The sequence below is a fragment of the Sardina pilchardus genome, chromosome 6, assembly GCF_963854185.1.
Source record: "Sardina pilchardus chromosome 6, fSarPil1.1, whole genome shotgun sequence".
NCBI lineage: Eukaryota > Metazoa > Chordata > Actinopteri > Clupeiformes > Clupeidae > Sardina > Sardina pilchardus.
Window position 1 is genome coordinate 593,742 of NC_084999.1, and position 12,426 is coordinate 606,167.

Below are 12,426 nucleotides of genomic sequence, written 5' to 3' on the forward strand. Positions count from 1 at the left end.
AGCTTTGTTCCCAATACTGACACGACGACTCGGCTGCTAGCTAAGTTGTGCTACAATTAACGTTAGTGTTCCGTATGTTGTCGGCTACACTACACTGATGCCCTAATTTTCCACCTGACAATTGAATCCCTATTTCACACGCTGCGGTTTTCTAGCACTTCATCTCTTCAGGGCACAGATGTGTGCTCTCTAATGGATGCTAGCTTTCCACTTTGTTTCTCACACAACCAAAGCCCTTGATCCTGTTGTCCCATTTACAAAAACATGTAGCTGCTAGCTAGTTAGCAGCTAGCAGTAGCAGCACAGGCTACACGTACGTGGTTAGCAAAGCAAGTACAGTTTGTTAAAATACCTGGCAGTGGAGAATAAAAACAACAAAAGCATCAACCGCCCTGTTAAGGGCTGCAGGTTAACATTTATCCCGGTTCCCTTCCTACTGACATAATGAAATAGACTCACTGCTAAGCCGCAAGTTTCCAAAGGCAGATGAACTCCCCCCTGCGGCCTGTGAAGCGCCGGACTTTCCTGAGGTGCTCCCGCCGGCCACGGCTGATCCGGCGGCGGCTGCAGCAGCTCCGGGAGCCCCCGGTGGCTCAGCAAACGAGCTGGTCCTGGGCCGCCCGCTGCCGCTCATATCTATGTGCGAGTATGCCGGGGCAGGGGGGTAAGTGTGTCGTTATATTGGGCCAAAAAAGGGTTCTCACAATTTACACTAAAATCCAGTAATTGTTAAAAGCCTCCCTGGACCGAGTAGCTAGTAGCTATGGATGGATGTCTCCTCCCTTTCTTCTGACCGTCTGATCTGTTGGACCTGACGCACACCGACGCTGCCCACCACACGGGATTGTGGGTAGTGAAGTTCTCGTTATGTTCAATTTTATTTTGCAAGGTGTGGAGATGTTGTTGTAGCCACGGGAAAATGTGCTAACCTTCAAATATATTAATGCACAATACACCGTCACAAGTGTTTCAAAACGGGATTTTTATGATTCACTGGTGCTGTTAGAATTAGCTGGCGACCAAAACAGGCTCATTCACTACAGAACCAAGATATTGAATCTAGAGCGGAGCTAAGCTTTGAAATGACCAAATCGATCATAATGCTCTCTGTGGGGCTTGCCTATGTTCACAGTTTCTCTGATTAATTTAAATTACAATAACGGGTTTCGCTTCCATAAGTAACTTCACAATTAATAATTAAGTTGTAAGCGACCACTGCCGTCCAAAACACAGCTAGCTGGCCTACACAAAACATGCTCTAGTCTCAACACTGTTTGTCAACTGACTGACAGGCAGACGATCCAATCACGCTTTGGAAAAATCATTCGGCCCAAATGTGAGGCGGGGCTGCTAACCCAGAGCGGAGGTAACGTCTCGGCTAACCATGCATTTCTGGCTCCCGACGGTGCCTACATTGCTAAATAATTTCCTATAAACGTGTTTTCCTCCTAAACCACGATGGGACCGTTTTTTTAGAAAATAACCGGACGCTCAGGATAATTCCGAGGAACCCCTGGCAGTGACGGTTGCACGAGGGTTTGCCTAACGACAGTCGATGAGAGGTAAGATTCGGAAACGGGAAGGGAAAGAGGAGGCCTCGCTTGGGCTGGATAGACTTCGGAGAAAAGTCGACAGCGCCGCCTGACGACCGTCGTGTTTCGGGGGTGGATCCAGCAGGAGACCACGGTGCCCTCGACAAGGTTGTGGGGAAATTAGATAGCGCCGCCAACAGATCGCCCGCCACACAGGCAGTTAACGTACAGTTAACGAAAAGCCTCCTCCAACAGCACCTGATAACCATTATAGCGCACCGTGATAAATTATCGCCCGTTGTACCGATGCGACACCAGAGGCAGTCGTCATTCTATTAAACGATTTAAACGCCTGAGGAGTTTCTGAGACCTTGCGAGCATTCTCAGATCGTCTTACCGACATAATTTGAAACCGTAACTGATTCATATGATGTGCATTCTCGACCGTGAGACAATTAAGACAAGTGTGCACCGATAATATTTGGTCATGAAATATTTTTTGATCTGTAAAACAGCCTCCAGTCGACTTTTAACTGTTTATGTTGCAGTCATAATGTAACCATCATCTGTTCGTTTATCATATTAGTCTGGGATCCAGCAATTCTGCAGTTTTATTTCTTCATTCATTAGATACCTTCAATACCTTTTGGAGTTATGAAGGGCCACACATTTTTCACATACCTTGCATTCTGTCCAGTCCACACCAACATGGACACAGACGACCAAGAGCTGTCTGTTTGGCTGACTGACTTGTGAAGGCACTTACTTCTCACAATCAATTGATATTTACTGTGAGGTTACCAAAGAAATTGTGATATCAAAAATCTACAGAAATTGGGCCTCTCTCATTGGTCTATTGTATCTATACTCCCTTCCTCCCTCGGTCCTCGTTCTCACTGATCTAGATAAAGAATGATTGGGCGGCAACAATGGGATAGTCTATTCAGTGTTCTTTATAGATCAGTGGGAACGAGCCTGGAGGATCCAGGAGAGAGGGGTTGAGAAGGGGCCAATGGCATGTGGACGCAGGAGCCCATTTTGAGGAATCACACAAAATGTGTAATTTAACCACAAGGGGCGCTGTAATGCAGATTGTGCTAGTGCCCTATATGTGGAGAGTATCGCCAACTCAAATCATGGGCGCCATCTTTACGACCAGAAGTGACGTCACGTACGTTCGTCTCAATGATGGTCAATAGGGCGAATATGACATGTTGAAACAAATAGCTTAACATCGTCATAAACAAGCCTATAAATGTTATAATATGCATCACTATTCATTAAGATGTAAATGCTGTTGCAAATACGCTGCATTATACATTTTGAAAAAAATAGCAAAGACCAGATAAATAGTGATAAACGTTGCCTAGTTGGAGCCAGCTAGCTCTGAAAACGCCTACGAGGCGAACTTCGTTTATCCAATTTCTTACAGCAGTTAAATATTAGTCTGAGGAAACAACTTGAAATAAAGCAGTAAGAGAAAGCTGAAAGCTTCATTTTGGTGAAATAAGCCTGTTTAGGGCACAATGAATAACATCTTACCTTACTTAAGCCAGCAATCCCTACATGTTGCAGCAACTCTTTGAATCACTGTTAGATTTGACGTCTGACCTCCAGATTCAGGCATACAATGTATTTCGACCGTGCATGATAGGCCGCGAGCTAGATAGGCCTACCGTGCACCCCCCCCACCTCCCAACAAAACCATACTTTTTTGAAAGGTCTGGGTGTGTAGAATATGAATCTGAATGTTAACATTGAAAATTTTGGGATGCACTACCTGTTTTAGCCCTATGAATAGGGTAACCCTAAAAACCGATTATAAGCGATTCTAAGACATCAAGATGGTCCTATCAATCAGAACAGCTTTTAAGTGACCTATTACACATTCAAACTTCACATATGAAGACTTAGGTCAAATGTTTACCATGCTGCTTTTTGGTAGGTGTCTTAAATTGACATAGGCAAAGCCTTATATTGATATAATGAGCCCATTTCATGTATAGGCCACAAAGTAGATTCGACTACCATACACCGCCTACCCCCTTTTCTAACAAAATCATGCTTTTGTGAAAGGTTTGGATGTGTACAATATGAATATGAATGTTAACATTGAACATTTTGGGTTGCACTACCTGTTTTAGCCCTATGAATAGGGAAACCCTAAAAACCGATTATAAGCGATTCTAACACATCAAGATGGTCCTAGTCAATCAGAACAGCTTTTAAGTGACCTATTACGCACTCAAACTTCACATATGAAGACTTATGTCAAATATCTATCATGCTGCTTATTGGTAGGTGTCTTAAATTAACATAGGCAAAGCCTTATATTGATATAATGAGCCCATTTCATGTATATGCCACAAAGTAGATACGACTACCATACACCCCCTACCCCCTTTTCTAACACAATCATGCTTTTGTGAAAGGTTTGGATGTGTACAATATGAATATGAATGTTAACATTGAACATTTTGGGTTGCACTATCTGTTTTAGCCCTATGAACAGGGAAACCCTAAAAACCGATTATAAGCGATTCTAACACATCAAGATGGTCCTAGTCAATCAGAACAGCTTTTAAGTGACCTATTACGCACTCAAACTTCACATATGGAGACTTAGGTCAAATATCTATCATGCTGCTTATTGATAGGTGTCTTAAATTAACATAGGCAAAGCCTTATATTGATATAATGAGCCCATTTCATGTATATGCCACAAAGTAGATACAACTACCAAACACCCCCTACCCCCTTTTCTAACAAAATCATGCTTTTGTGAAAGGTTTGGATGTGTAAAATATGAACATGAATGTTAACATTACACATTTTGGGTTGCACTACCTGTTTTAGCCCTATGAATAGGAAAACCCTAAAAAACGATTATAAGCGATTCTTACACATCAAGATGGTCCTAGTCAATTAGAACAGCTTTTAGATGACCTGTTACAGACCCAAAGTTCACATATGAAGACTTAGGTCAAATATCTACCATGCTGCATATTGGTAGGTGTCTAAAATTAACATAGCTAAGGCCTTATATTGATATAGGGAGCTAATTTCATGTATAGGCCACAATCTACTGTAGATACGCCTACCATACACCCCCAATCCCTCTGCTTTGGGGTTGGGGGTGTGTATGGTAGGCACAAATGCACAATAACTTAATACAAGAGAACTATAAAGCATTCTCATTTCTCACACACACACACACACACACACACACACACACACACACACACACACACACACACACACACACGAACTACAGCATGTACACAGACACTGTAACTACACTGAACAAACTTATAATTGTAACACTTTTGTTTTATACCCCCATTTATAAGGAGCTGAACTCAAAGAGCCAAGACTTTATACACAAAAGGCCTATTTCATTCAAATATTGTTCATAAATCTGTGCTAGTGAGCACTTCTTTTTGCCAATATAATCCATCCACCTCATAGGTGTGGCCTATTAAGATGTCAGGTGTGCCTTAGGCTGGCAGGCTCACAATAAAAGATCACTCTAAAATGTGTAGATCCATAACACAGCACAATGCCACAGATGTTGCAAGCTTCAAGGGAGCCTACAGTTGGCTGCTCCCTCTGACTGCAGGAATGCTCATTTCTCTACCATAAGCCGTCTTCAAAGGCATTTCAGAGAATTTGGTAGTACTGTATCCAACCAGCCTCACAACAACAGTAGACCATGTGTAACGACAACAGCCCAGGACCTCTACATCTAGCATCTTCACCTCCAAGATCATCTGAGACCCACCACCCCGAACAGCTGCTGCAACAATCGGTTCTGCACAAAGTGTCAGAAGCCGTGTCAGGGAAGCTCATCTGCATGCTCGTCGTCCTTATTGGGGTCTCAACCTGACTGCAGTTTGTCATCGTAACTGACTGGAGTGGGCAAATTCTCACATTCAAAGGGGTCTGGCACTTTGGAGATGTGTTCTCTTCACAGATGAATCCCGGTTTTCACTGTACAGGACTGATGGCAGACAGCATGTATGGCTTTATGGGATGGGCAGACGTGTGTTATGGACAACGAACATAGGTACATTTTATTGATGCCATCGATCCATAGCATCTCATCCACCACCATCACCTCATGTTGCAGCATGAATGATGATGCACAGCCCCATGTTGCAAGGATCTGTAAACAATTCCTGGAAGCTGAAAACATCCCAGTTCTTGCATGGCCAGTATACTCACCAATCATGTCACCCCCATTGAGCATGTTTGGGATGCTCTGGGTCGGCCTATACGACAGCATGCTTCAGGTCCTGCCAATATCCAGCAACTTTGCAAGAGGAGTTGAAGAGGAGTGGACCAACATTCCACAGGCCACAATCAACAACCTGATCAACTCTATGCAAAGGAATTATTGACATGCCTAGAACATCGGTGTCAAAAGGCAAAATCACTGTATGTGAAGACAATACAGTGAAACTGCATATTTTAGAGTGGCCTTTCATTGTAGCCAGGCTTAGGCACACCTGTGCAATAATCATGTTGTCTAATCAACATCTTGATATGCCACACCTGTGAGGTGGATGGATTATATTGGTAAAGAAGAAGTGCTCACTAACACAGAGTTGTGAACAATATTTGAGAGAAATGTTGTGAAAGTGGTGTGTTTATAATTTTGTTCAGTGTAGTTATTGTGTGACTGTATGCATGCTGTATTGCATATTTTTGTGTGTGCATGCTGTATAGTTCTTTTCCATGCTGTATGTACATAGTTCTTGTATAGTCATTGTGTGTGTATGTGCATGCTGGGTAGGAAATGGGCTCATGAAATCAACATACAGTAAGGGGCTGTATTACAACACTTCATGATCACTTATTTAAAGTTTATTTAAATTTAGTAGGCTGTCCTGTCCACATTGGGAGTGTTTTCGTTATCAAATGGATAACGAATGGCACAACAAGGCATTCCTATGTTTCTTAATCAGTAATGGGTGTGTTTCGGGCAAAACATCCTTTAAACTAATGCGAGTGTCATCGGTCATTCCCTTTAAGAGCAAGCAGCGCAACTTAACAAACAGCGCCCGTATCATTGTTGATAATGCACTCTTAAAATAATAACCACTCGCCACTGATTTCTGACCAGGTTTCTCTTGGTCAGTAGTGCAATGCGTTTTAGTTAATGTAAGAGAATGATTCTTCGATAATGTGCCAGACCCGTTCTTAAGTCATTAATTCCCACACCCCTTGGCACATTGCTCAATAAAAGAGAAGCGCATGGCGAAAAACTCTACGATAGGAATAAGCTTTGCGTTGTTATTATTACACGCTTTCTGCCAAGTTTTGCATCATGAAAATAGGGCCCAAGGCCTTAACTATATTAAATGTAGTCACTTACCAAGAAGCAGTATAGGGTGTTCTTTAACCTTAGTCATCATGTGAAATTTGAGTGTGTAATGGATCATCTAAAAGCTGTTCTGATTGACTAGGACAACCTCTGTTAAAATCGCTTAAAATAGTTTTTTTTCCCCCTATTCAGAGGGTGAAAACAAATAGTGCAACCCAAAATGTTCAATGTTAACATTCAGATTCATCACAGACTGAAACTTTTCTAAAAAGCAGGATTTTATTAGGAGAGGGGGTTGGGGGTGTATGTGAGGCGTATCTAGGTTGTGGCCTATACAATTAGCTCCCTATATCAATATAAGGCCATAGCTATGTTAATTTTAGACACCTACCAATATGCAGCATGGTAGATATTTTACTTAAGTCTTCATTATGTGAAGTTTGAGTGTGTAATAGGTCATCTAAAAGCTGTTCTGATTGACTAGGATAATCTTTGTGTTAAAAGCGCTTGAAATTGTTTTTCGGGTTTCCCAATTCACAGGGCTAAAACAGGTAGTACAACCCAAAATGTTCAATGTTAACATTCAGTTTCATATGTTACACATCCAAACCTTTAAAAAAAACATGGTTTTGTTAGAAAGGGGGTTTGGGGGGTGTATGGAAGGTCTATCTACTTTGTGGCCTATACATGAAATGGGCTCATTATATCAATATAAGGATTTACCTATGTTAATTTAAGACACCTACCAATAATCAGCATGGTAGATATTTGACCTACGTCTTCATATGTGAAGTTTGAGTGTGTAATAGGTCACTTAAAAGCTGTTCTGATTGACTAGGACCATCTTGATGTGTTAGAATCGCTTATAATCGGTTTTTAGGGTTTCCCTATTCATAGGGCTAAAACAGGTAGTGCAACCCAAAATGTTCAATGTTAACATTCATATTCATATTTTACACATCCAAACCTTTCACAAAAGCATGATTTTGTTAGAAAAGGGGGTAGGCGGTGTATGGTAGTCGTATCTACTTTGTGGCCTATACATGAAATAGGCTCATTATATCAATATAAGGCTTTACCTATGTTAATTTAAGACACCTACCAATAAGCAGCATGGTAGACATTTGACCTAAGTCTTCATATGTGAAGTTTGAGTGTGTAATAGGTCACTTAAAAGCTGTTCTGATTGACTAGGACCATCTTGATGTGTTAGAATCGCTTATAATCGGTTTTTAGGGTTTCCCTATTCATAGGGCTAAAACAGGTAGTGCATCCCAAAATTTTCAATGTTAACATTCAGATTCATATTCTTCACACCCAGACCTTTCAAAAAAGTATGGTTTTGTTGGGAGGTGGGGGGGGTGCACGGTAGGCCTATCTAGCTCGCGGCCTATGAGGCAAGACTAAAATATGCTATTTATTTTCTTTTTTATCAATAAGTATGTTGTTTCAATAGACTCTGGGACAGTAAAAGAAAATAGTTTTAATTGAACACATGTTATTTAAAAAATATATTATTATCATAAAGTTAGGCTATTATATAAAGTTATTATTATTACAAAAGCTACATGGAGGTCACCATTAGTTTGACCTCAAACTTTTCCGTTAAATAATAACTTACCCTTATGCACAAAACCTGCCAGACAATAATCACATTTTTCCCACTGCCATCACTCAATCTATTGGTAGGTGCCTTATATTGTGGTGCTCTATAGTATGCATCTTCTGACTGCATACTACTGTATGTCTAATTGTTCCAACAGCTAATGCCAGTCAAATTCCTTGTAGATATACTTGGTCAATACAAGCTCATTCTGATACTAAAACACACAAACTTGCTAGGTTTTCAAAAATATTTTTCAATAAAATATATTTCCATTTATTATAATCAAATTAAATAATCAAAGACAACAATTTCTGACTTGTGTAACAAACATTTACAAGACCATCAGAATCTAGGCCTATATGAAATGCAATATAAGCATGAGGGATGAGGATGAGAGATCTCCATGTACTCTTTTCGGGTGTCACATTGTTGTCCTCCACCAAGTCCATCCCTTCATGGTCCTTTACATGGCCTGATTAGATGACATGGAGTTGATCAGCTGTCTGCGGTGTCCTCCCCTCAGACCAATTGTACCTTTGTTCTCGTCCTGCATGTAAAATAATGAAACTCTTGTCATTAAATGGGTAGATGTACATAAAAATACCACTATTTCTACCACTGTAGTAAGGACTGCTCTTCTAAAAAATCTGAAATGTGCACAGGTTGTCATTAAATGTGTATGCTTCTACACCACACTCGTTATCTGTCGCGCACTCTCTCACACACACCCACAAAACATGGGACACAAAGGGAGCAGACCGTGAATCTCCTCTCTCAGCCTCAGACTTGGATAATACAAGGCAGTACCATTTAACACCACACACGCTACATCCTCCTAATAATTTTACTAATGACATCATAGCAAAGTGTACCTGAGAAACTGCAACTAAGTGCCTTAATTAACCAAAAATATAAACATAATAATGTTAATGGTAGAACACGATGAAGAAAGGAAGCTGTTGTTTATCTTGACTTAAATTGATCCAGCTGAGGAAAGCACTTGTTCTTTGGAAGGAATTTCAATTTGTCTGAATGCAATATTGACACCGATCACATACCCTGTCTGTGTATAGTGTATTGTGCACACTGTGGTGGAGACTTGGGTCCATGTTGGGTCCATGTTGACTGGGCTGATTTGGTGATGAGGGGTGTCAGGCATCAGGGGAAAGGTGCTGAAGCAAGGAGCAGCAGCAGTAGCCTACAGGATCTTGAGGATGTTGAGGCGACGGGGCAGGGACCTTGAATCAGCAGACAGCTGTATCCCTCTTACTTCACCAGCCACTGACTCTTCTCTACCTTCATCTAAAATAATGAAAAAGACAAAGAGGGAGCATATTATTTACTATGATATAATACAGACATAATTCATCACCTTAAACCATGATTCAATAAAGCATGGCACACTCACTAGAGGGCTGACAGATTGAAGTATAGCCTACACAACCAGTGTAGAGCTGAAGTCTGTATTGACACCACTTAATAATTCGTGATTAGCACACCACCTACCAAGTTTGACAGATAGCTAGCAAACCATATCTTCAAACTATGCTGTGTATTTCAACAGATTTATTTGGACAATACTGTGCCTAGGCTACTGGTAAAGTTTCTAACAACGTTGATAGAAAGACTAGCTAACTTGCAAACTGCAATTATCCGACCAGCTATTTCAGTCAAGCAGGAGGACATTCTTAAAATAGGCAAACAAAACGTTGTCTTATTTTGCTCGACAAGAAAGAAAATGCAAAACTAACAAGTTTATCAATGATTACAGATCGCTATGTTACCTGCTAAGCAGCTGTAGCACTATTATTAACACACACGACACAACACTACGTACTGGCTGCTTGTCTTAATAGCCACTTTAGTGCTTCAAAAACGCAAAAATGCAAGGAAATTAAGACCATAAATGATAACAGTATGAGATGAAAAACCTTATTTACCAGAGTTGTTCCAACCGTTTTCCTTTTAGACAAGGTTAAGACGAACGATGTATGATGTATTCGCTGCTCCTCCAGAAGTGGCATCTCTCCGGGTAGTTAGAAACAAAATCCGTGCTGCAAATGTCTTAACAAGTCTTATCACTAAAAATGCTTATGACGTAAACGTTATAATGTTAACGTTATCAGAAAAGTTTCCAGTGAGAAAATGGGTCGCTGTATGGTGAAGATATTAAGACTTAATGCCAACGATACTCAAACACTGCCATCTGAAAGCATTAGAAAGCATTCTAGTCAAAAGTGCTTTTGGTAGTAAAAATGGCGTCCATAAAACACGTGACCACCTCTGAACCAATCCTTGGCAGAACTGCTCTGAACATTCCAAACACAGTTGGCGGTACTCTCCACATATAGGGCACTAGATTGTGCTCCCAATACAGGGGCGCTAGATTGTGCTGGCGCTAGACGTTTTTGGTGATAACTTACTGTAGGTCCCAAGGCCAAGATTGATGCAGCCACTAAATTGTGTTTTAGCATAAGCTTTTTGGTTCCACAGGCTATTCTTTTCACAATTCAATCCGATATTGAATTTGTGGCAGATGATCTTCATATCTTTTTAGATGGAATTTAAATATTCAGAATCATTTGTAGCAACACAAAGCTGACAAACAGGAGGGGAGATCATCATAGAACATGACGTAGCGGTTATTAAACATGACGTAGCAGTTATTAAACATGACGTAGCGGTTATTAAACATGACGTAGCAGTTATTAAACATGATGTAGCGGTTATTAAACATGACGTAGCGGTTATTAAATATGGTGTAGCAGTTATTAAACATGACGTAGCGGTTATTAAACATGACGTAGCAGTTATTAAACATGACGTAGCGGTTATTAAACATGACGTAGCAGTTATTAAATATGGCGTAGCAGTTATTAAACATGACGTAGCAGTTATTAAACATGACGTAGCGGTTATTAAACATGACGTAGCAGTTATTAAACATGACGTAGCGGTTATTAAACATGGTGTAGCAGTTATTAAACATGACGTAGCAGTTATTAAACATGACGTAGCAGTTATTAAATATGGCGTAACAAATTCCTTAAACCTGAACGCTCTGCTTGGCCCCCTAATGTTGGCAGTAGTGGCAGTATCTGTAGTGATGGGCAAACGAAGCCTTGTGAAGCCTCTAATGTTGGCAGTAGTGGCAGTATCTGTAGTGATGGGCAAACGAAGCCTTGTGAAGCCTCTAATGTTGGCAGTAGTGGCAGTATCTGTACGTAGTGATGGGCAAACGAAGCCTTGTGAAGCCTCTGAAGCTTCTTCCTAATTGTATTGCCAAATGATCCGATGCATCAAAGCATCGAAGACAACACAGTGACATCTGGTGGTCAGCAGTAGTGACCGCAGCTATGAACTCGACATTCGCCGAACGAAGGGTATAACCGTGTTTAATGCTTCCTCTGCTTACAATCTCGTGGTTGGAATAGTTTCCAAATAAAAGCCCCCAAAACAGAATAAGAAAAGGAAGTAAATAACATGAGGTAGGCAATAATAGTAGTATTTAAAATAGATTGATTTGAAAATCGAATCGAATCATGACTTTAAAACCAATAATTAAATCGAAACGAGGATTTGAAGAATCATGACACACCGTGTGTGTGTGTGTGTGTTGTGTTTTCATTGAGAAGTAAGTGTGTGTATGTTTCATTTGTTCCCAGAATTCCCAGTGAGGTTGTCCTCTCAGTCCACACTGCACAGCACGGTCTCCGTGACGACCAAGACTCCGCGCTGAACTTGGCTCTCTGGCCTTTACACACACACACACACACACACACACACAAAGTCTTAACCAAATCAAAACTCACACACACACACACACACACACACACACACACACACACACAAAGTCTTAACCAAATCAAAACACACACACACACACACACACACACACACACACACACACTCATTCACAGATCAACACACACACACACACACACACCCAGCGCAGCAGTCTG

General features: G+C 40.9%; 2 protein-coding genes and 1 long non-coding RNA gene across 4 annotated transcripts in view; 1 reads left to right on the top strand and 2 right to left on the bottom strand.

Moving 5' to 3' along the window:
* The window catches only part of gsk3ab (glycogen synthase kinase 3 alpha b), a 28,428-nt gene extending 27,051 nt beyond the window's left edge, over nucleotides 1–1,377 (bottom strand). Inside the window, exon 1 of the mRNA XM_062537984.1 lies at nucleotides 460–1,377. Coding sequence (XP_062393968.1) covers nucleotides 460–634 — 175 coding nt within the window. The 5' untranslated portion in view covers nucleotides 635–1,377. The remainder of the gene's footprint in view (nucleotides 1–459) is intronic.
* znf526 (zinc finger protein 526) overlaps nucleotides 1,345–12,426 on the top strand; it is a 22,452-nt gene continuing 11,370 nt past the window's right edge. For both annotated transcript variants that reach the window (XM_062537982.1, XM_062537983.1), the window contains exons 1-2: nucleotides 1,345–1,562; nucleotides 12,130–12,426. The exon at nucleotides 12,130–12,426 is cut by the window's right edge and continues 298 nt beyond it. The gene's annotated coding sequence lies outside the window, so the exon portion shown is untranslated. The remainder of the gene's footprint in view (nucleotides 1,563–12,129) is intronic.
* Nucleotides 8,712–10,766, bottom strand: LOC134082337 (uncharacterized). The gene is made up of 3 exons (XR_009939617.1): nucleotides 10,405–10,766; nucleotides 9,523–9,766; nucleotides 8,712–9,011 (listed from the first exon to the last, which is right to left on the bottom strand). It is a non-coding gene; the product is annotated as an uncharacterized LOC134082337 (long non-coding RNA).